The sequence below is a fragment of the Mytilus edulis genome, chromosome 10 (assembly GCF_963676685.1).
Source record: "Mytilus edulis chromosome 10, xbMytEdul2.2, whole genome shotgun sequence".
Lineage (NCBI taxonomy): Eukaryota > Metazoa > Mollusca > Bivalvia > Mytilida > Mytilidae > Mytilus > Mytilus edulis.
This window is the reverse complement of record NC_092353.1, coordinates 51,595,213-51,617,022: the sequence shown is the minus strand read 5'-3', so window position 1 is coordinate 51,617,022 and position 21,810 is coordinate 51,595,213. Positions and strand designations below refer to the sequence as shown.

At 32.2% G+C, this 21,810-nt stretch overlaps 1 protein-coding gene, 1 long non-coding RNA gene and 2 other non-coding genes across 4 annotated transcripts; all 4 read right to left on the bottom strand.

Annotated features, from left to right (window-relative positions):
• Positions 1–1,953: 1,953 nt before the first annotated feature.
• Positions 1,954–3,909, bottom strand: LOC139491448 (uncharacterized). Its single transcript, XR_011656541.1, has 2 exons — positions 3,712–3,909; positions 1,954–2,307 (listed from the first exon to the last, which is right to left on the bottom strand). It is a non-coding gene; the product is annotated as an uncharacterized lncRNA (long non-coding RNA).
• Positions 3,910–8,207: 4,298 nt separating this feature from the next.
• Positions 8,208–18,015, bottom strand: LOC139491447 (large ribosomal subunit protein uL13-like). Its single transcript, XM_071279145.1, has 7 exons — positions 17,934–18,015; positions 17,206–17,278; positions 16,824–16,889; positions 13,747–13,848; positions 13,232–13,377; positions 10,961–11,083; positions 8,208–8,320 (listed from the first exon to the last, which is right to left on the bottom strand). The coding sequence occupies exons 1-7, from the start codon at positions 17,949–17,951 to the stop codon at positions 8,237–8,239; spliced, it is 612 nt and encodes a 203-aa protein (XP_071135246.1). The 5' UTR covers positions 17,952–18,015; the 3' UTR covers positions 8,208–8,236.
• Positions 9,712–9,796, bottom strand: LOC139493554 (small nucleolar RNA Z195/SNORD33/SNORD32 family). Its single transcript, XR_011657032.1, has one exon. It is a non-coding gene; the product is annotated as a small nucleolar RNA Z195/SNORD33/SNORD32 family (small nucleolar RNA).
• LOC139493555 (small nucleolar RNA Z195/SNORD33/SNORD32 family) lies at positions 10,831–10,915 on the bottom strand. Its single transcript, XR_011657033.1, has one exon. It is a non-coding gene; the product is annotated as a small nucleolar RNA Z195/SNORD33/SNORD32 family (small nucleolar RNA).
• Positions 18,016–21,810: the final 3,795 nt, after the last annotated feature.

Here is a 21,810-nt window from a genome sequence, read left to right as displayed (position 1 = left end):
AAAAAATTCTGGGACAAGTGCCTGTGGCTTACATCAATAGATATAAACAATTCACCAACGGTTCATGAGAACTGCTGAATTAGGCATTTTTTAGTTGTTCGAAAACTGGAAAATCCCCATTTTTAATAGCTTGGAAACGAAAATCTAAAATTTATAAAAATCGAAAGGTAGCTCATGTCAATAGATAACCAGGTGCTCCTCAGGGCGCAGCTTTATACGACCGCAGAGGTCGAACCCTGAACAGTTGGGGCAAGTATAGTCTCGATAACCCAGACGCATATTTAAATATAGCGTCTGGGGTGATTAACCGGACTGGTCAGATATTTATAGGGGGCGTAACAAATAATTAAATATAGAACATATCTATAAATAGCACTTCCGTTATCACCATTATATTTAAAAAAAATTTAATAACAACAGTAAACAGTGTAACGTTACATGTATATGTGACTATTAAAACTGACATTCTTGTAGCTGATCCTATGTTGCCCAACTTGCAGATGGGCAATTTTAAAAGAACGATAAAAACTGTAATTAGCGGTGATCTTTTTTTCTGAATTTTTGTCACATGAAAAAAAAAATGAAAGACATGATTTGTTTTCGTGGGAAAAATTGGTTGATTATATCATATAAGGAAACACTGTAGCATGACTGTATAGTGCGCTCCTTATAACAAGTTCTGGATCCGCCACTGGTCGTGTATAGAGGATACCACGCTCTCTGTGCTATAAGAGAGGGATCCGTAGGTGGACCGTTGTACATAAAGCAATCCAATATACCTTAATTTTCTGGTGAGTTATAATTTCTCGAACATCCGCAACGGGCTATAATTTAGGACTTCATCTTTATAATTATTGTTATTGTTATTTTTTTTTTTCGTCATGAACATTACCATTATTTACCACAAGACGATAACCAAGCAACCCAAAAGATCTTATTTTTATATTTTAACACACCACGTTTAATATTCTCTTATCTTCATACTATAAACTACCATTTTTCTCTATTTTCATATTATAGCACACCACTATATATATTCTCTATTCTTTATATTGCATCACATCGTCCTGAGCATGCATGAAATATTTGCCACTTGACGTTAAGCAACCAACAGTCGGTATATTGTAGCCAAGTTAGTCTGTATTCCTTATTTTTTATTTTTATCCATTTTTCTTAGTTTTGTCTCATTCTTATTTCTGTAAATTCTTATAATTTATGCTTTCCTTTTTATAACAATCTTTCAGATATCTGACGCACTTACCTTACTCGAAAAGAACACATCAAGTTACGTTGATGGAAAGAAAAACAACTCTAAGATTACAATGTAGAAAACCCTGCTTAACAACTTATCACTTGCAGATCAGAGAGATCACACAATGAGTCAACTCAATTTGTTTTTACAAAATTAACTGATCTTAAAATTGCTAACGACAGAATAGTCTGAATGTTTCACCAATAATCCATATCGCCTAATCGTTTTGGGAAAAAAACATTTGGAGACCAACCTTCACACAATACCACTTTGCCAGTCTCCGTGTCTGTGATGAAATACAGAAGTTAACCAGTCATTCATGAAACCCAATACTCTTTAAATGCATGTTTGAATCAATCACATTGAAAAGATGGAATGGGATTTATCCCATACTGCATGATAACTTGTACAAAAAATAATTGAAAAGTGTATTCTCCTACTACAAACTATTATAATATCCATCATGACTTTTGTATAAAAGGGCAGCTTCACAAAAACAACAACTTCGAATTCTCCTGAACCTTTATATAAAATAAGGAGATTGGTATGATTGCTAATGAGGCAATAACCCAGCAGAGTTCAAATTACATGGATATTCGCAAACATAATCACTGCTCGGCCTCCAATATTAAGAAAACTCCATACCATATAGTTAACTGAGAAGGGCCAGACATGTAAATGAGATACAACGCAAACATGAAAACTGTTAAATTGTTTATATGATTTTTAATTTGTTAATACAAATCTTTAAAATTCTCCGACATATCTGACAACAATGTGTTTCTTGATGTTTGTTTCATTTACTTAATATATGTCTGTGTACCTTTTTTCGCTTTGTGGTTGCTGTCAAAATAATGTTAACCCAACATTTTTGATACTGTGATTTATTTATAATGATTGCTGCTTCAGTAATTAAAAAAAAATCTTTGAATCTTTTTTCTTATAAAATTGAAGGTGTTTATGATACAATGAAAATTCGAATATTTATATAGATTTTTTTTAATTCTTCACATTTTACACATAACATCTGTGTCCCGAAATCATCATTGGTTTGTCTACAAAATAAAGTAAATGTTAAAATCATATCAATTTTTGGTCACCAGCATAGCATATATGAAAAACAAAATGTTCGGAAAAAACATCATATAGAAATATACATTTAGAAATGTCTTGGTGCAAGCTGAATCCCGCTACGGGATGCGAGATTATCTCGCTGTGGTGATGACACGAACCATTAGTGGCATTTGGGTTGTTTCCTGCTCTTTTGTCGGGTTGATGTCTCTTTGACACAAACTATTATAATATCCATCATGACTTTTGTATAAAAGGGCAGCTTCACAAAAACAACAACTTCGAATTCTCCTGTACATGTGAACCTTGTTTCCTGCTCTTTTGTCGGGTTGATGTCTCTTTGACACATTCCCTGTCTGTATTCTCTATCAAAATCATGCATGAATTTTTATCATTGTTAAAGGCCATACAGTTGCCTATACTTGCTCTCATCCACCTCCTTTGAACTTGGGGTGGATAGTTGTCTCATTGGTATTCATACCACATGATCTTACTTGTATAATGTTGACCTTTTGGTACTTTTATTCTCAATTTTTGTTTAAGTCAACAAGATGTCCTCTTAATCATGTTGATGTCTACTTTTGGTAATGTATGTTTGGGTTCACCGGTTGCTGCCTCATTGGCATCTCCTTTCATTGATGCTGCATCTATTGTTCTACAGTGTATTCCTCATGCCATGGTTTTGTGTCAAGGTTTAGATAGCCAATTGGTATATATTCACTGACAACATTTGTGTTCTTTTATGGACTTTTTTTAGTGTGAAAAAAATGCCTCTTAAAAGTGCAAAAAAGTATTTTTCTTTTTTAAGTTGACCAGTCCAGACTTTGTTTACTAACAGCATATTTAAATTGCTTTTCATAACAACGTGTCGCACTTCTTATATGTTTGTATAAGCTAAATGCATTTGTTTAAAAAAAAATCGAGCATAAATCATTTTGACCGTTTGGTGTATGTACAAAATCAGTGGCATCTTCTAGATATATACTTTGTTTGTTTTTCTTCTGCTTATTCTTTTGAATTGCGTTCCCTCCTTCAAATGTGTACAACATTGCGCATCTCTCCTTCCCCCCCCTTTTTTTTTACACATATCAAGATGCAAACTCCTTTATACACCACATATAAATACAACAAACTTATCTTGGATGAAGTTGATATTTCGGCGTCATATCACTTTTCCATCAAGTATTTTTAAAGTTAACAACTCCAAAATGTATTTATAGCGTACACACGACTGTTCGAGTGGTCCCAGTCAATACAAAAATTGTCATTTATTGTATAATTATTAACTTGCTTACGTAGCACGGACATGCATGAAAGAATATATAACTACTCCATGTTTCAGTTTCGTTAAAATGTATGTAACAGTTTGTGTTGTTATATCATCTTACCAAGGTTTGATGTGCTGTTTTTTTCCTTCGCGGTCATGGAAGCCATGCTGTCTGGTGTTTTCCACGACTTGTATGTCGTCACAAACAAAATATAAATAGCTTTAAACAACAATCGGTACACTCGGGCTTTTCAATAGTATTATCGTAATATAATTTCTTCCGAAGTCAATAACCAACTTCTTGGTTATTCGTCTTGGACATTATCATTAAAAACAAGCTAAAAAAGCCGATACTATTCCGAAAAATAAAGCGGCTGGATGATCGAGACTAGGGCAAGTATGGACACAACATTCAAGCTTGATACAGGGTCAGCTCTGAAATTTGATTGTAATTAAATAGTTGACACAGCATAGGTTTCTGACACAGAATGAATGTGGTCTGATGAACTTAAAAAAATGTTTAAGCTTTTCAGCAATTCATTATGCTGTTGAATTTTAATTCCCTAAAAAAATATTTGAATAATTTTTTTTTTAATTTTCAGAAATGAGAAAAATTGGTCGTATCAAAACAATTGACCAAAGTTTGTTGCAAATTGGAGGAAGCATATTTAAGTTATTGTCCGAAAACTGGTGAAAAAAACATTTCTCAGAAACGTAAAATCCAAAATTTATGAAAAACGAAAGGGAGCTTTTGTCAATACAATTCACCAACATTTTATGTAAATTGGGTAAAGCATTTTTAATTAATGTCCGACCTGTTGACGACGGACTAAAACTGACAGACAGACGGTCAACGGTATGCCATAATACGTCCCGCAAACGGGCGTACACAAAATGAAATGATTGTTTGGGGACAATTACCCCATACTCATTTCCAGCCTTCCATTTGTGATATGGAACTTGTGACGCTATTTCAGTGTGATCTATATACTAACACGCAAGTTATAATATTGTCCGAAAACTACAAAAATACTTTTTTTGGCTCCTAATTCCTAAACTATCTCCAACCTAGCTTTTGTGGTATTGAACCTTCTGGTAAAATTTCATAGAGATTCCTTTACTAAAGTTAACCAAATTTGTTTTCAAATAACGACGACATCATAGCATTCAATGAAGTATTTTTTTACGGTTGTATATTATAACAAGAGGCTCTCAAGAGCTTGAATCGCTCACCTTGATTTTTTGGCATTTATCTTTCGTTTATGAGTTAAAGTGTCCAATTTCATCGTAATTTGTTTTTTGGTTTAATGTATATTAATAAGTGTTTGAATATGCAGTTTTTTGTCATACTTTCTTTAAAAGCAAAAGAAAAAGTTGTTAGGTGTTTAACTGCAGTTGACTTGAAGATGCTTTCATCAACATTGACTAATGTGTTGCAAATAACTGTCTCATTGCTTATCATAAAAGATGTCTTCTTTTCTATGTTTGGTTCAAATAGTAACTTTATTCTAGATACCCTAAGGATTTGGTCATATGAACTTATTTGTAGATCTTACTTTGCTGAACATATTTGCTGTTTACAGCTTATCTGTATCATTAATACTATTCAAGATAATAAGCAAAAACTGCAGAATTTCCTTAAAATTACCAATTTAGTGGCAGCAACCCAACAATGGGTTATTAGATTCATCTGAAAATTTAAGGGCCGACAGAACTTTTACCTCATGTCAGACTTGCTCTAACTGCTTTGGTTTTCAAAATATAAGCAAAACAGATGTTCCACAGGGCGCAGCTTTATACGACCGCAGAGGTCGAACCCTGAACGGTTGGGGCTAGTATGGACACAACATTCAAACTGGATACAGCTCTGAATTTGGATTGTGATTAAATAGTTGACACAGCATAGGTTTCTGACACAGAATGAATGTGGTCTAATGAACTTAAAATGTTTTTATTTGCTTTTGAGCAATTCACTATCCTGTTGAATATTGATACTTTGATATTTGAAGAAATTTTCTTTTCTGAAATAAGAAAAATTGAACCCCACCATTTTTTTTTCACCTCCCCCTTTCCCTTATTCCAAAAACGATCTCAATTCAAATTTCTAATGGAGTTTACAACTACTCAATTAAATACATCATAAAATATAAAATGTCAGACAGTTATGATTTAAGTTGATTTGACTACTATTCTGGACAAAGAAAGATAACTCCAATGTAACATTTTATATTGGCAAATTTTCAATGAAGTTCATTAAACTTAAGTTTTTGGCAAATCTCTATAGCAGGGAAGGGAGGTTTAAAAACACATACTAATTTTATATTGGTATGAAATTAACACCTTGCAATTGCATTCCAAGCGTTTCATAACAAAGCAATTTATGATTCAATCTTTTCTTAATTTTCGTATGCATGTCAAAACATCTTCCATGTACATTGTTTGAAGATTACATATTTTATTCTTTTTTTTGTCTTCAGTTTTCTATGTAGTTATTTCTTTTTTTTATCCATAGCTTAGTCAGTTTATTTGATTTAGCCTCTCTTAAGATTTATTTCAAATCTTTTCAAGAGGAAAATTTTGTTCTCCTGTCCGGGCTTTTAATCATAGATCTTTTCTGCGAATGTAGATACAAGCTGTGGTGTGAGTGTTAATGAGACACCTCTTTATCCAAGTTGTGTATTAGAAAAAAAGTAAAACTAAGACTCACACCGAACAGCAAGCTATAAAGAGCCCCTTGTGAACATATTTTCCTAGTTCCATCAAGGGTATATAATTCCGTTGAATTACAAAGCTGCGTATGAAACCGCCTGTATCAGTAAGCAAGGCAATCTCACAGCCATCTGCTCTCTTTAAATACTTCAGGGAAAGGAATGCAGTCTTTGCTATGTATATTATTTAACCTAAATACAGCAGAGGTGGAGGCAGCAAATATCAATTTGCAAGTCTTAGGATGGAAAATGTTATAGCTAGAACCCATGATCAGGGTTTGACACTAACATTAGAGGATATGTAATCCAAAGGACTACCAAGAATTTTTTTTTGGGTAGTCTACCTCTTAGGGCCGCAAAGCAGCCCGAACAAGCATGGGGGTTGTTTTGGGGCATGCCCATGGCCCCCCCCCCCCCCTCCAAGATTTTTTTTTCAAAATAAGATGCAATTTCCCGTCATCTGAGCACCTCAAAAGCATACAAATGTTAATTTGAGTTTTGAAAATATTTTGGTCCCTCCCCCCCTCCCTCCGAATCATTAAGGTTGACATTCAGTGAATCAAAGAACTTTTCCCGCCAGAAAATTTTGAAAAATGAAAAATGATGCAAAATTCTGAGAAAATTTCTAAGGCCTTGTTAGGTGTTCTTTGACCTTTTATTCCAGAATTATTTAGAAAGAAAAGGATAAAAATCAGTCAATGTTTTAAGTTTTCATTAATTCTTCAAACTGTTTACAAGATTTTTGTTGAAGTGATACAAAGTCTTTGTGTACTAGAGGTCAATTTCATCATCACTGTTGAAAGCACTTCTACAGATATGTTGCTGAAACAAAATGCCTTTAATATTTGAATGGCATGCATATGGGTTTTTTTTTTAACAGGAAAGCATCCAAAAAGATATTGCCTTTTTTTTAAAACTACCTCTACCTGTTTCTATTTCTTGGGGGAATGATTTTTTTTTATCCAAATTTGGGAAGTTTTTTTAACTGATCTACATTTTTATTGCTGACCTTTGCTGTCTTTTCTGCAGTTCACATATATTTGGGATATCAGACATTTTCATTTTACATAATATAAACATTATTGGGAGGACTTTTATGCCATTTATTTAGCATTGAAATAGCCAGACCATACACAAATTTCCAGGTGGTCCACAGGACTACTGATTAACCATGTTTTGGTAGTCCTAGATTTTAGGGGGTATCGGACTACCGTTAGTGTCGAACCCTGATGATGAGACCCCACAATTAATTCTACCACAGATGTAAGTTGGCTTGGTTATGGTTTTAATAGCTTCTACAAAGGATGTGTATTTTGTAAATCCTGTTATTGAGTATCTTTTTTTAAAGTCATTTGGGATTGAAATAATATGCTATGCTTCCTATTTGATTGTGATGTGGATGTGGTGGGTCATTCTGGACATTCTTAGTACCAATAAAGAATAGGAAACACAAAACTTAAAATTTACAAAGGACTTTTGTATTAACCCACAAGATGAAGCATAAAAAAGACAGATAGAGAGGAACTTTTAGTTTGAAGCAGAATTAAATATTGCCTTCAGCCTATTACTGGAAGTACTTCATAGTCACAGCCATCAACCAATCAAATGATTCAAAAACTTTGGCAAAATATGGCAAACCACTTCAGTACCGACAGTGACAAGGCTACCCTATTACACAGCTACTGTTTATCACAGAATAACAGGTCTATTTCTGTGTGATCCAGTCTTCACCCTGAAGTTAAAAAGTCCTACAGCACAGGTTCATAAAATTATCCTTCTAATTTTTTTAAAAACATGAGCTTTGACACTATCAATAACAATGGACTTGAAAAGTTTATAGCGAAGGCTAATGATCAATGTAAATTCACACTGATATAGGTTTCAATACCATAAAAAATTAATAAAATCATTTATTCTTTCCAGAAGGTTTATTGTCTTTTAATGGTAGCCATAGCCTTCAATCACTTTCTGGTATGGTGATATCTTCTTGGCAATATTCTTCTTTGCTTTTTCTCGGAGTGCCTGTAATGAAAATATTGCACATGTACTATTTGGAAACACATTTGTTCAAAAATCTATCATTTATACAAGGTTAACTTTACTTCTATATACAATCTGTCAAGAAGGTTCCATGTCAAAGGGAGGGACTGACTTGCAGTTACATATTTTATATTAATAAGCATTATTGAAGTTGGGAACATATCCTAAAGTGAAGTGTTGTTGTTACCTTGATATGATGCAGGTGTTCACTTTATTTTTTTATTTTTAGCAAGATTTAGAAGAAATCAATAGGTTTGAAGTGCCCATTGATTATTACTTCTCTTGCCTTGACACATTTCAGTTGGTGGTACATGATTGTTTTCACTATGAATCAATTAAAGTGATTCGGTGATTAAGTAAATCATCATCAACATATCACAAAGGTTAATTCTGCCTCTACAAAGAAGATGCCTCGCACTTGCTTGCATATAACATAAAATTATAAAGGAACATAATTGAAAAACGGTAAAAGTGAAACTACCCAAATTTGTACTTGATCTGAGTTTTGTGGTAATAAGCATTTACTATGTTTTAGGACACACTTACGTCGACACAGACAAAATCTAAGCAAGTTAAAAAACAAAACATATGTAACATTTCAAAAGAAAAGGAACAGAACAAGTTAAAACCAGCTGGTTTGTTAAACTTTAATTTGTATCTTTTGTTGCCAGAACATGTTTCAGTTGGTGGTACATGATTGTTTTCACTGTAAATCAATTAAAATGATTCGGTGATTAAGTAAATCATCATCAACATGTCTAGCAATGATTACCATAGGTGTGCAAAGAATATTCAATAAATACATGCAATTATGCAAGGTGGATTCAATAGTACACACAAACAAACAGGAATTTATACAAGAAACACATATAAATAAGGTACTATTGAGAACTATTCTGGCATAAAAAGAAATCTCCTATTTACCAAAATTTAGACAGTTAACTTCAACAAATCGCTGCTAAAGGCAGTTCTAACATTTTCTTTTAAGACTATCATGTCATTTATGACAGCAGATACTTTAATAATTTGAAGCACATTTTTCTTTAATCTGGACATTTAGGACTCTTACACGCTGATTTAATAAAGAAAGCATAAGCAAAAACTCTTGTCACATGTTTTTTTCTCAAATTTGTGAAATAAAGTAATGCTCGTGTCCCTAACCCCCTTTTATATTTAACGAAAATTTAGCCTATCTTGATCAATAAATACTAACCATAGATGATATTGGGTTAGGTATTCCAGACACAAACCCAACAATATAAAGATTAAGTCAGATGTTAAATTATTAGTACTGTTATATAGTTTTTCTTGCACAGGTATCAGTTCTAATATAATACAGCGTCTTGGTTTTGTAACGATCTTTCATTTTATGACATGTTTCAGATGGTGGTACATGATTGTTTTCATGATGAATCAATAAAAGTTGATTCGGTGATTAAGTAAATCATCATTAACATGTCAAAAAAGTAAAGTAAAGTAAATATGTCTAGCAATGTTTAAGAGAAATTTTAAAAGATTACTTAATAATTCTAATAAACAGGAATACATGCAAGTAAAAAGAATGGGGTATAATTGAGGGCTAAACTTAACTAGGATTTAATTTTCTATTTACTCCAATTTACCAAATCAAGGTAGTGAACTTCAACAAATTGCTATTTGTAATTTCAATGTTTTCTTAACGGCTAGGATGTCATTAATGACATCAGATGTATTTATGAGCTGAAGCACATTTTTATCTCGACAGTTAGTTGACTCACCAACATGAAATGTTATTCACACAAAAAACAAAATCAAAATCTACCAAATTTTACAAATAAAAAATGCTTATGTCCATCATTATTTTTGTAATAATTTGAATGTTAGGGGTCATCTAAAACATAGAAAAACAAGAATGTGTCCAAAGTACATGGATGCCCCACTGGCACTATCCTTTTCCATGTTCCATGGACTGTAAAAATTGGGTAATAATCTAATTTGGCATTAAAATTAGAAAGATTATACTATAGGGAACATATGTACTAAGTTATAAGTTGATTGGACTTCAATTTCATCAAAAACTACCTTGACCAAAAACTTAAACCCGAAACTCCCACTTTCATTTTCTATGTTAAGTGAACCGTGAAATTGGGGTCAAAAGTCTAATTTGGCTTAAAAATAAGAAAGATTATATCATAAGCAACAAGTGTACTAAGTTTGAAGTTGATTGGACTTCAGCTTCATCAAAAACTACCTTGACCAAAAACTAACCTGAACGGACGAACGGAAGCACAGACGGACGGAGGCACAGACCAGAAAACATAATGATCCTCTACTATCGTGGGTGGGGCATAATAAACCATTCATGATGTTGGTTTGGGTAAACCAGACACCAACCCAACAATATAAAGATTTCGTCAGATGTTAAATTATCAGTCCTGTTGTAGTTTTTTCATATACAGGTATCAGTATCAATATAACCAGCCTTTTTGTTGTAACTATCTTTTTTTTCATGACATGTTTCAGATGGTGGTACATGATTGTTTTCACGATAAATCAATTAAAGTTGATTCGGTGATTAAGTAAATCATCATTAACATGTCATGAATGTTGATTAATGAGTTCACTAAAAGTTGTTAAAACTACCTCTATTTTCTTCTTTCTCTCATAGAATCTCTTTGATTTGACTTTACGTCTGGCTTCCAGTGATGAGACAACCCTCTGGTACTTCCATCCAACTTCATGTGAAAGTCTGTTCAGATCACAGTACTAAAATAGGTTTTAAAACAATCAAATAAAAATAGGCATTGGAAACAGGAACACATCCAGGGTCTTATAACCAAATCAACACAAAAATGTCTGGATTGTGTGACCTAATTACAAACTTAACAGAGCAGTGTTCTCCCAAAACCCACTAAACAGCATAGTAATTGGATTCAATATCGTTTAAATGTAGTGCTATGTAAAAATCATTTTCTTGTAGATAGCGTTACAGGTGTTATGCTTTTATTTCTGAAAACAAAATTACAGATTTACATATGAAATTCATTGGAGAGAACATGAGAGACAACAAAACCCCAAAAGTTCAAAATCAAAGGAAAGTGTCTATGGTGTTCTTTTTACAAGTATCAAATTATTCCATTAAATACAGAAACATATCATTAGGGCTGCAACTTTCACACCATTCAAAAGACAGTAAACTGTAGTTGAATTCTCTGTGACATATTTCAGTTGGTGGTACATGATTGTTTTCACTGTAAATCAATTTTAGTGATTCGGTGATTAAGTAAATCATCATCAATATGTCCATGATCAAAGAACTATAGCTACAAATGTAAGTGTTTAGCTGGTTCTACTAGGGCATAGGAGTTTGTAGATAGTCTAAAGGAACCTATTTTCATTCTTGTAGTACCAAAACGCTGCAACATATCCATTTTTTCAAAGAGGGTTGGATAAAAGTCATTTATTTAAACTTACAAGTAGCTTTTGTAAAATAGTTTCATTTTGAAATGAAAACTGCTTAACAGGTTTAACTGATTTACCTTGTAAATTACCTTTAAATAGGTCGATTTAAGTTCCACCCACCAAAAATGTATATTCATTATATAATCAATTAATCGTTTTTTTTTAATTGAACTTTTAGAAATTATAAGGTATTTTTGATTTAATCACTTCCTAAAAATTGAACTTAAAAGAAGAATAGTTAAGTTTTGGAAAATTTGTTATTTTCAAATGTATTAATAAATTTCAGAATACTAAATAAGAGTTATGCACAAGTTCCAAATAGGGAGACTTCCCCAGAGAGTTAACTATTAAATTACTTGTTCAATTTTTGTCTTCTTTAAAAAGTGTTTTTAAAAAATCTTTTTAATGGAACAAGACCCATATTTCTAGACTTTGAGAAAATTGTAAAATCTGTTTCAGTTGGTGGTACATGATTGTTTTCACTGTAAATCAATTAAAGTTGATTCGGTGATTAAGTAAATCATCATCAACAGATTATGTCCTAGCAATTATTTACACAATTGGCATGATACATGATATTCGCATCTGACAAAGTAAACTCAAGTAAAATTTCTACACACGAGGTGTGCCAAATTAGGTTACTAAGGTATCAGTTTAGAAGGCCCCTTTCTATTCTCAATTTTATCTTTCTAATTTCATCCCGCCATGCATATGATTTCAATTGATTATTTAATATTTTTGAGGCTATCTTCTAAAATGATCATGCATCACAACCTATATATTACAATTACAGCAAGTCCCTTCCTAACCTGCCCTAAAGATGTTTCAAAAAATGAGTTTTTATCAGGTGGTATGTGGTTTCTCTCAATTTTGAAGAAGTATTAATGCTAATCAAATATCTTAATCTTATGTCTCAATTTACAAACAAATACAATGTATTAAACTACAATGATTTAGGCTAACCATGCACTCATATAGTTATATTTTCTTTATTTGTTGATTGAACATTGTTTTTGGAGCAGACGATACTTTGTTGATTGAACATTGTTTTTGGAGCAGACGATACTTTGTTGATTGAACATTGTTTTTGGAGCAGACGATACTTTGTTGATTGAACATTGTTTTTGGAGCAGACGATACTTTGTTGATTAAACATTGTTTTTGGAGCAGACAATACTAAGTTGGAAAACTTATGTCTGACCCATTTGTTGTTTTGAATAATAAGAGTATTTTTGTACCAACAAAAAATTGAAAGAAATGTCAGATATTAATTTCCATTTCATATAGATCAAGGTATTTAAGGTAAATCATCATTCATTTCTTTCCATTCTATTTTTTATCGTGTTGCCTCAACAAACATTAAAGATGGGTAAAACATTTATCTTCAGCAGCAAGGTAAATCTTAATCAAAATAAGATAAACAAAGTACATTTCTGCTATAAAGGTATTTACCTTCCTCATTGGATTCAGTCTCAGTACTTTGAGTGCAGATGGCACCACTTGTCTCTTTTGTTTGTCATATGGTGGGGGAACACCTTCAAACACCTTTAGTCTAGCAAGAGCATCCTTTCCTCTGGGTTGTTTGTGTGGTACCATTCCTAAATAAACATTCAAGACCATAATATTAAAAATCATTTCTTCAATGAAATACTTATTTTTTATTTTTTGGCAGCTCAGATGTTTTGTCCAATTATTCAAATTCTTCAGCAGCAAAGGCCATCCTGTCTAGGTATGTTTACTTCAGTTTATACAGAAAATGAAATATAAAACAGAAAGAAATGTCAGATATTAATTTCCATTTCATATAGATCAAGGTAGGTAAGGTAAATCATCATTCATTTCTTTCTGATCATTTTTTCTCATGTTAACCTTTCAAACTTAAGTGCATTCTTCTCTTTTGAAATCAATTTGAAAACGAGAACAATTTCAATTCTTTACTTTACTCAACTCCACAAACACCAACCTACCTCTAACTGTTTTGTAAAATACTTTGCTTGGAGCTCTGAAATGAAATGGGCCACGGGATGGCTTGACATTACATCTTTTCTTCAGGTAGTCAAGATATTTCACTGTAAAAGAAAATACATTAATTATCAACTATTGTACCTAAATTTAAAATAAGTAGCCAATTAGTTTAAACGTAGAAGTTCAGAATAAAAGCTACCCTGCAGAAAAGCCATTATTTTCCTAAAGATAGTTTAGGACCATCCAACTTCAATTCATTTTAATTTTTGGAAAGGATGGGTTGGTGTTGCAATATTTAATTTGATGTTTAATGTTTCATTAACCATTCTTTTTAAGCCTTTACAGTTATGATATTGTCAAGTCAATGTGTAATTTGTGGTATTTTTTTTTTGGGGGGGGGGGGGGTTTGTTTCAAACTTTGCTGCAATATAACACTGAAAAGCACCATCAGAATATTTCTTTCTGCATCAACTTCAGACAATGTAGGTAAGAAAATAAAATCATCACTGATGCTATCTCACTAGTTTATAGTTTTATGAAGAACAAACTGATATTTTTTTTGTTGGGGGATACCAGTTTTCATGGATCAAGGAATACTTCCTAGTTTTGTTGAAGTCTGCATACAAGCCTATAGAAAATTTGTCAAAAGTACTTAGAACATGAAATTTCATTTGTTCAGCTGTACCCTTGAAATCCACAGAAATTGATACTGAATGTTAAATCGACAGTATCAGTCTGCTTTTTCAAGAATCTTAACATACATTTTTCACAAAAAGATTGGAAAGCACCATCAGAATATTTTTTCTACATCAACTTCAGACAATGTAGGTAAGAAATAGATCATCATTTGTGCAAATTTACTTATTCAAAAATTGTCTTTATAGATCTAGATATTTAATTATTTCCCAGTCTCTACAAGTTCTTTACATATACGACATCAAATGAAACAAATTACAGTTTTTACTTTTAAATAGTCATCTTTTGTCATTTCTTGTCCATTTTCAAGAAGTGTATTTTGGTCAGGCCATACAAAAAAGAATCTGTTTGTTCGGCCTAAGGCTAAAAAAAATATATGTCTGTTTCCTGTTTCCCGACCGACCCCAACCCTAGATCTTTTTATTCAAATCCGGAAAAAAATTATTTCCGGTCCGATCCAAATCCGTATTTTACTATGCCCAAACAATCAAAATGGCTGCTCCCAGCACAAATGTGCTACAATTAAGGTTTAAAAAATGTCTGCACTGGGAGGATTATTCAATTAAAGCTTCTTTAAAGGGATTAAATCATTTTGGGGTACAAGGCCCTAACCAAACATGACATGTAACCGACTGCAAATCTGACAGGGAGTACAAAAATAAAAAAATAAAATTAAAAAAAAATTAAAAAAAAATCCCGACCTACCGACCCTGATTTATTTGCCTTGGAAGCAGGAAACAGACATATATTTTTTTTTGGCCTAACTGTATGTACCTATCCAGAAAATAACTGCCTACACAAAATCTTTTAAATATTGTCATGATGGAAAAAATTGGTTTTTTAATCAGTATAAGGCCTGAAGACAAAAAAAATAATCTGAAACACCATTTTCTCTTTACAGAAAAATAAGAAGTGCCTTCTTACCTACCTATCCAAAATCTCTACCTTTGAGAAAAGCAATATGTTTTAAAGTGTTGTCTCAGTAGAAATTTAGTAGAATTTCACAACCGAGATCGTCAATGAATAAAAAGATTGTCACAACCGAGATCGTCAATGAATAAAAAGATTTGGTCAAGAATTGTTAACTTTTTTGTCCACTGAAATCGAACCACAAATGGTTCAGTACTTTTGACTGAAAGAACACATTTTTAAAGTCTATACATGTGGACTTGTACTTTTCAAGCAGTCTCGGAACATCTTAAATTTATTTTTTGTTCAGATAGCTAAAAATACAAGAAATATAAAAAAAAAAGATGCGGTATGATTGCCAATGAGACAACTGTCCACAAGAGACCAAAATGACACAGACATTAACAACTATAGGTCACCGTATGGCAACCACTTATTAATGACAGGCTGGCTTTTTCGCCTTCAAAATGTTAGCAGCTACATACAAAGAGATGATACTTCTGTAAAAATAATCTATCCAGGGCCAACCTACCCTTAATTCTATATCACCAGCTGATAAACTCCAGATTGGAAAGCACCATCAGAATATATTTTCTACATCAACTTCAGACAATGTAGGTAAGAAATAGATCATCACTAGTGCTAATTTGCTTGTTCAAAAATTGTCTGCACAAATTTTAATGTTATTTCCTGTCTTTTGATTTCTACAAGTTCATTACAATTTACATTCATGCTATTTGAAAATACCCTCAGTACGCTTTAACAGTTTCTGAAACTTCATTCCAACAATCATGACAATGTCATATGTACCAATTTTGAACATAACCATACACATTTAGTCCATAAATCACATCAAGTCCTTTACAGCTTTTACATTTGAATTTATTAAGTGTATTTTGGTGAGTTGACTTTTTGTAGTATTTCATAAGTGGTTGTATGAATGAAATTGCGATACTGTTCTCTAGTTTACAAGGCCAAAAAGTATGAGAAACCACTTATCAATGAAGGGCTAGATTACTATGCCTTGAAAATGTAAGCAGCTGCATATCACATTACTATTCAGCTTCATTTCTGAATCTGTAATCTTTCTAATTGAGGCAGTAAAAAATTCAACAAAACCCTGGGACACACAAAATGTATTGCCAATCCTTTGGACTACCACACAGCATACTTTTGTAGTACAATTATTGAATAAATGTGTACACAAGAGACTGATGAAAAAGCATACAGCAGCATCAGAATAACTTATCGTCACAACATTCAGACAATGTAGGTAAGTTTAATAATCATCATTTAATACTGCTAAGCTTACACAAGTCTATATCAGATTTGTCTTTTTTGAGATTAATTACATGTATTGTGAAATTTTAAAGTTTTTCTTAACTTCCATTTCTTAAAAAACAAAACAGACATCTGCCTGGATAATTTGAAATAGGCATTTCTGCTGTTTACAGAACACGCAAGTTTTACTTACACTTTGATCTGAAGAAGTTGCCAGAGATGTTGATACCTTCACATCTTACAACAACCACTCTTTGTCCTGTAATAAATACAATATATAATTTTACAGATTTACTGTTTAAAAAGTGTGTAGGGTTATCACATTTATTAACAACAAATGTAAAAGCGACTGAAATAATTTCAAAATAGCAAAAGAAATTATATTTGATTTTTTTTCCATTTGTTGAAATAAAATAAAATATCTTTTACCTCAGATTGGGGTGGTAAAGATTTATTTGGTAACTCAAGACTGTTTTTTGGAACCAAATTAATTATTCAGACTTTACACACAAGACAAAAGAATCTTCAATGTTCTCATAAAATAAAAAAAACACTGCTTTTTTAATTGCTCTCACCTTGTAAAATTGTTTTGGAAACTATAGCAGCTAAACGTCCCAATAAATGCCCCCTGGCATCAATGATGATGGGCTGGAAAAGAAAATATACTATATTGGTCATTTTCACAAGATCTGCGAATTTATATATTTTTTATTTAAATGGCCAATTCACAAATTATCAACGTGAAAACTGACAATGCACAAAATAATGTCTACTAAAACCAGTTTAAGATGGAAATCAGTAGCATATCCAGAGTTGAACTCCTTTTTTTTTTTGGACGATCATTGCATTTGAATGGGGACAAGTGGTTGGAACCCCCCTTTTTAAAAAGGCTGGATCCGCCCCTGGAAATGCAACGAACTTGAAAGGGGTCTATCCAAATGCTCATTTTGGATAGGAAAAAGCACTGCTGAAATTAGTGTCTTCAGACATTCTTTTCCCGAATTATTGTAAATTTTCATCATCATACGAGAATTTTAATACATGACAAAACTTTTCTTACAGTGAGACTAAGAAACAACAAAAAGTATTTGTTGAAAAACGGTGAAATGAGAGCAAATTTCGAAAGAATGTCAACACGTGGGTTTCAAGACATGATAATTGCTGCAGGGATGATTTAATGCGATTTTTTAGTACAAGATGTGAAACAGCAAATATCATTCATTGTTATGGATAGTATTTTTTTGCTTGTAAATTTCTGTTGACATGTTTTAATGGTAAAAATTCTACACAACTAGATATGCACCTTCTCCGTGAAACCCATGTTGGAAAAAAGGAAGTGCTAAGGGGTTCACAAAATAAAATTCACGAGAAACAGGAAGTAGAATAAATTTCAAGTTTTGACTGTGACAACCTTGATATTTCCGTAAATAAGAAATCCACTTATCTGCACGGATTTTCAAAATTAACATCTAATCAATACAGTATTGCTATTTTTTTCTTTTCTTTATAAATTCCTTCGCAGTAAAGCTTCCTGGTCCCGCATGGGACTACTCAATCTATTATTTCCCAAATCACTTATATTTTTTTTATTCTTTTTTTATTTTCAAGTTTTCATTTCACCATTTGTTTCACTGGATTATTTACCAGGATATGTTCAAGTTCTGGCATTTCCAAATACATGGAAGATGGACATAATACGGGATATTATATATAAACATAAAAATCGTATTAAATTAAATCAAGGACGTATAACTAACATATACGTCCTTGATTAAATGTATGAATAGACAGTAGCTTCAAACCGACATGATTTTACGAATTTTGCAGCTTTGAAAATAAAATTATAATATATTTTTGACATAGAAATATAATAGTAGTAGTGTAACAGATTTTTTCCCATCACAATGTTTGTTCCAAACAACCAAATTGTTTCCCCACTGCCATTAGAAAATTTCCTACACGTTAGATAACGGTATGGTATGATAACAGTTCCTATTGCAACTGTACCACGGAACAAATGTTATGGATGCCACATGTGGAGCAGGATCTGCTTACCCTCCCGGAGCACCTGAAATCACCCCTAGTTTTTGGGGGGTTCGTGTTGCTTATTCTTTAGTTTTATATGTTGTGTCATGTGTACTATTGTTTGTCTGTTTGTCTTTGTCATTTTAAGCCATGGCGTTGTCAGTTTAATTTCGATTTATGAGTTAAACTTTCCTCCTGGTATCTTTCGTCCCTCCTTATGTTAACACACCAGCACTATACATAATTCTCTATTCTGAAACAATCAAATGTCATGATAGGAATGCAAAAGGGACAGAGTGATGTTAAAGGGAAACTTCGCAAAAAAATCAAAAATTGATATTATGTCCATTCTGTATAAAAATGCTCAAATTTATAGATATTAAAGTTTTATTCCGCTAAATAAGAGATCACCATCGATTTTAAATTTTGAGTATCAGTTCTCTGCTCTCCGCCATCTTGTCACCTTCTCCGATGAAAAATCCCGATATGTCTATAAACCACAAAGGAACAAAACTACAGTAAACGATGTAGTCGTAATTGCGTGTCGAAATCTTGTCAATCGTACGGTTGTTTTATCTGACTGACTAACTTGATACGGAAAATGGTCTTATATTTTTAAATAACCATATAGTCTTTTATTTTTAACTGTTAATATTGTAATTAGTTAAAAAGTCAAAGTTCAAATCATAAATAAGTGTTCCGTGGAAATTGTTTTCGAAAATCTAATTCGTTCATAATTCTTTCAAGTAATAAACTTTATTTAAATAAATTCGGATCTTCCCTCATCGGATCACCAGCATGGCTAAAGGTATTACTCCCAAAGGTATTGGAAGGGGTGTAAGGTGACACGTCCAGGTATTCAATCGATTTCCTGTCCGGCGGGCTTGCAAGTTCATGCATCGTTTCACTTCTGTAGGTATTGATCAGTGTACACGACCGTTACTTATAACTTTTTTGAACTATCAGGTGCATGTATAATATACATTTTTGTCTTGCGTGTCCGAAAGTGATATAATATACTAGTCATTACTGAACTCATACGCTTGTTTATAAATAACATTTCTGGTGTAAATAATATTATTTATAAAAAAAAAATAATACAAAAAAAAAATTGAAGAAATACAAATCTATTTACATATTTTTCCTAGGGTTAATTTGGGAAAATGTAATATATACTCGTTGTCAATAGTTTAGGACAGATTGGAACATACCAGAATTATTGATTTAAAAACATGTGCGCACTTGTCGACGATTCGTGTATACATACGCCTGGGTAGAAAGTTACGGAACTATAGTCAGTAGCGCAATTTAAAATATGTATACATGTATACATTGAACATAAGAAAGAAACATACATTTTGTGTAAATTGTGGTAAAAGTTTTGTAAATAGACTAGTCCACGTATGCCAACAGTATGTAATCAACGAATTCGATAGACTATTGTATACCAAAAGAAGAAGAAGAAGAAAAAAAAAGAAACAATTTGATTTAAATACAGGTCAATTTATAACTTGCTTTGGTTCATCGAAGTTAAGAACATAGTAAACTCACAGATTTATATATCAATTAGATTGTTCTCGAATAAAGGACGAAATTCGTCATCATCACAATTGTTCCAACATTCATGTAAAATATATGCAACTGGACGTACACTAATAATCCTCAAGGGATGTGAATATTTTCTAGGAAAACTATTGAGTATCAATTTCGGGATTTATTTTCTTTCTTGATATTCAATGACAGCAAGTTAAAGAATAAACTGCTTGTCGGATATTTGTCCGCTTTAGGGGTATTCTTGCAAGTTGAACAGACTTATAATAACATTCAAAAATAGGGAAAGATAACATTAAATTCGTCGTCTTTAATTTTAAACATCGTTGGTCAAATAGTTATTTAAGTATATATATACGTTGGGAGACGACGATTATTATAGTAGTCTCAGATTTTAATAAGGACGTTCCCGATTATGAATAAATTTGGTCGACGTTTTTCACACTTGAAAAGAATATCTATTCGTAATTTTTCGATTCCATTCCAATACAAAAGTATTTTTTCTTTATTCGTACATATTATATTCCGCTTCGGTAAAATTATCTTCAGATAGTTTCATATATTAATTAATACATGGCTTTCAAAAGTCTAAATGTAAGTGTTCTCGTACATTTTTTCGCCTAATAAAGACAAATAAAAATGATTTAGTAAAGCTATTTCTAATTTCGAAGTCCCCCTTTTTTATGAGACATAAATCAAGGACAAGACTTGTATATCATTTCATTCTGACATATGAATTAAGTTTCCCGTCTTTAACCGAAAATTGTGTATTTCTTAGTAAATTAACTTATTTGAATTCAAATAAATAATAGCACCAAATATAATTAAATAATTCCACGGCGACCAATTTTTATTTGTCACCAACTTGAATATGTATTTTTAATGTGTGTATTAAATGCTCCCACTGATCCGAATAGACAGTCACACCTGGCAAGGTGTGCCCTAGAGGCGTGGTTAAATACCGAAGTGCAAATAACAATTTACCTTTCAACAAGCCATCTACGAGTATTGCCGCAGAACCGTGAATACACACATCGTATAAACCTAGTCATAGCAGAGATAGTAAAAGGTCAATAATAGTACACCAACATATTGTCTTGACAGATTATTGTACTTTAATTTGTTCACCTTATCAGTCCGAAAATGCATTTATTAAAAATAAATTTATAACTTTTTGTGTTGTCTACAAAAATAATTCGAATATATACGTTTAACATAGATAATTTATCTCACGAATGAGTACAATTGAACGTCTGTGCGTTTTATCTTCTTATTATCGGATGGTTATTAGATAAAGCATAAGTCATCGGCGCGCTTACGATTACGTTAAAATATGATTAAAAACCAAGACTTTTAATGATTGTATTTTAAATCCCGGCATGCAAAAATCAGGAGAAAACGTCACGACCTACAGGAAGTAGTTGATATTTTTTCATTAATTATTGAATTTCTCCTTTATTACTGCACATATAGCGATAAATCTTTGTGAATATATATATTATGTCATAATGAACATATTTAAACCATAAGTAAAAAATCGTGAATTTTCCTTTTAATGGAATATAGAGCAAAATATACCGGAATAAAGGCTCATTAAAAATAAA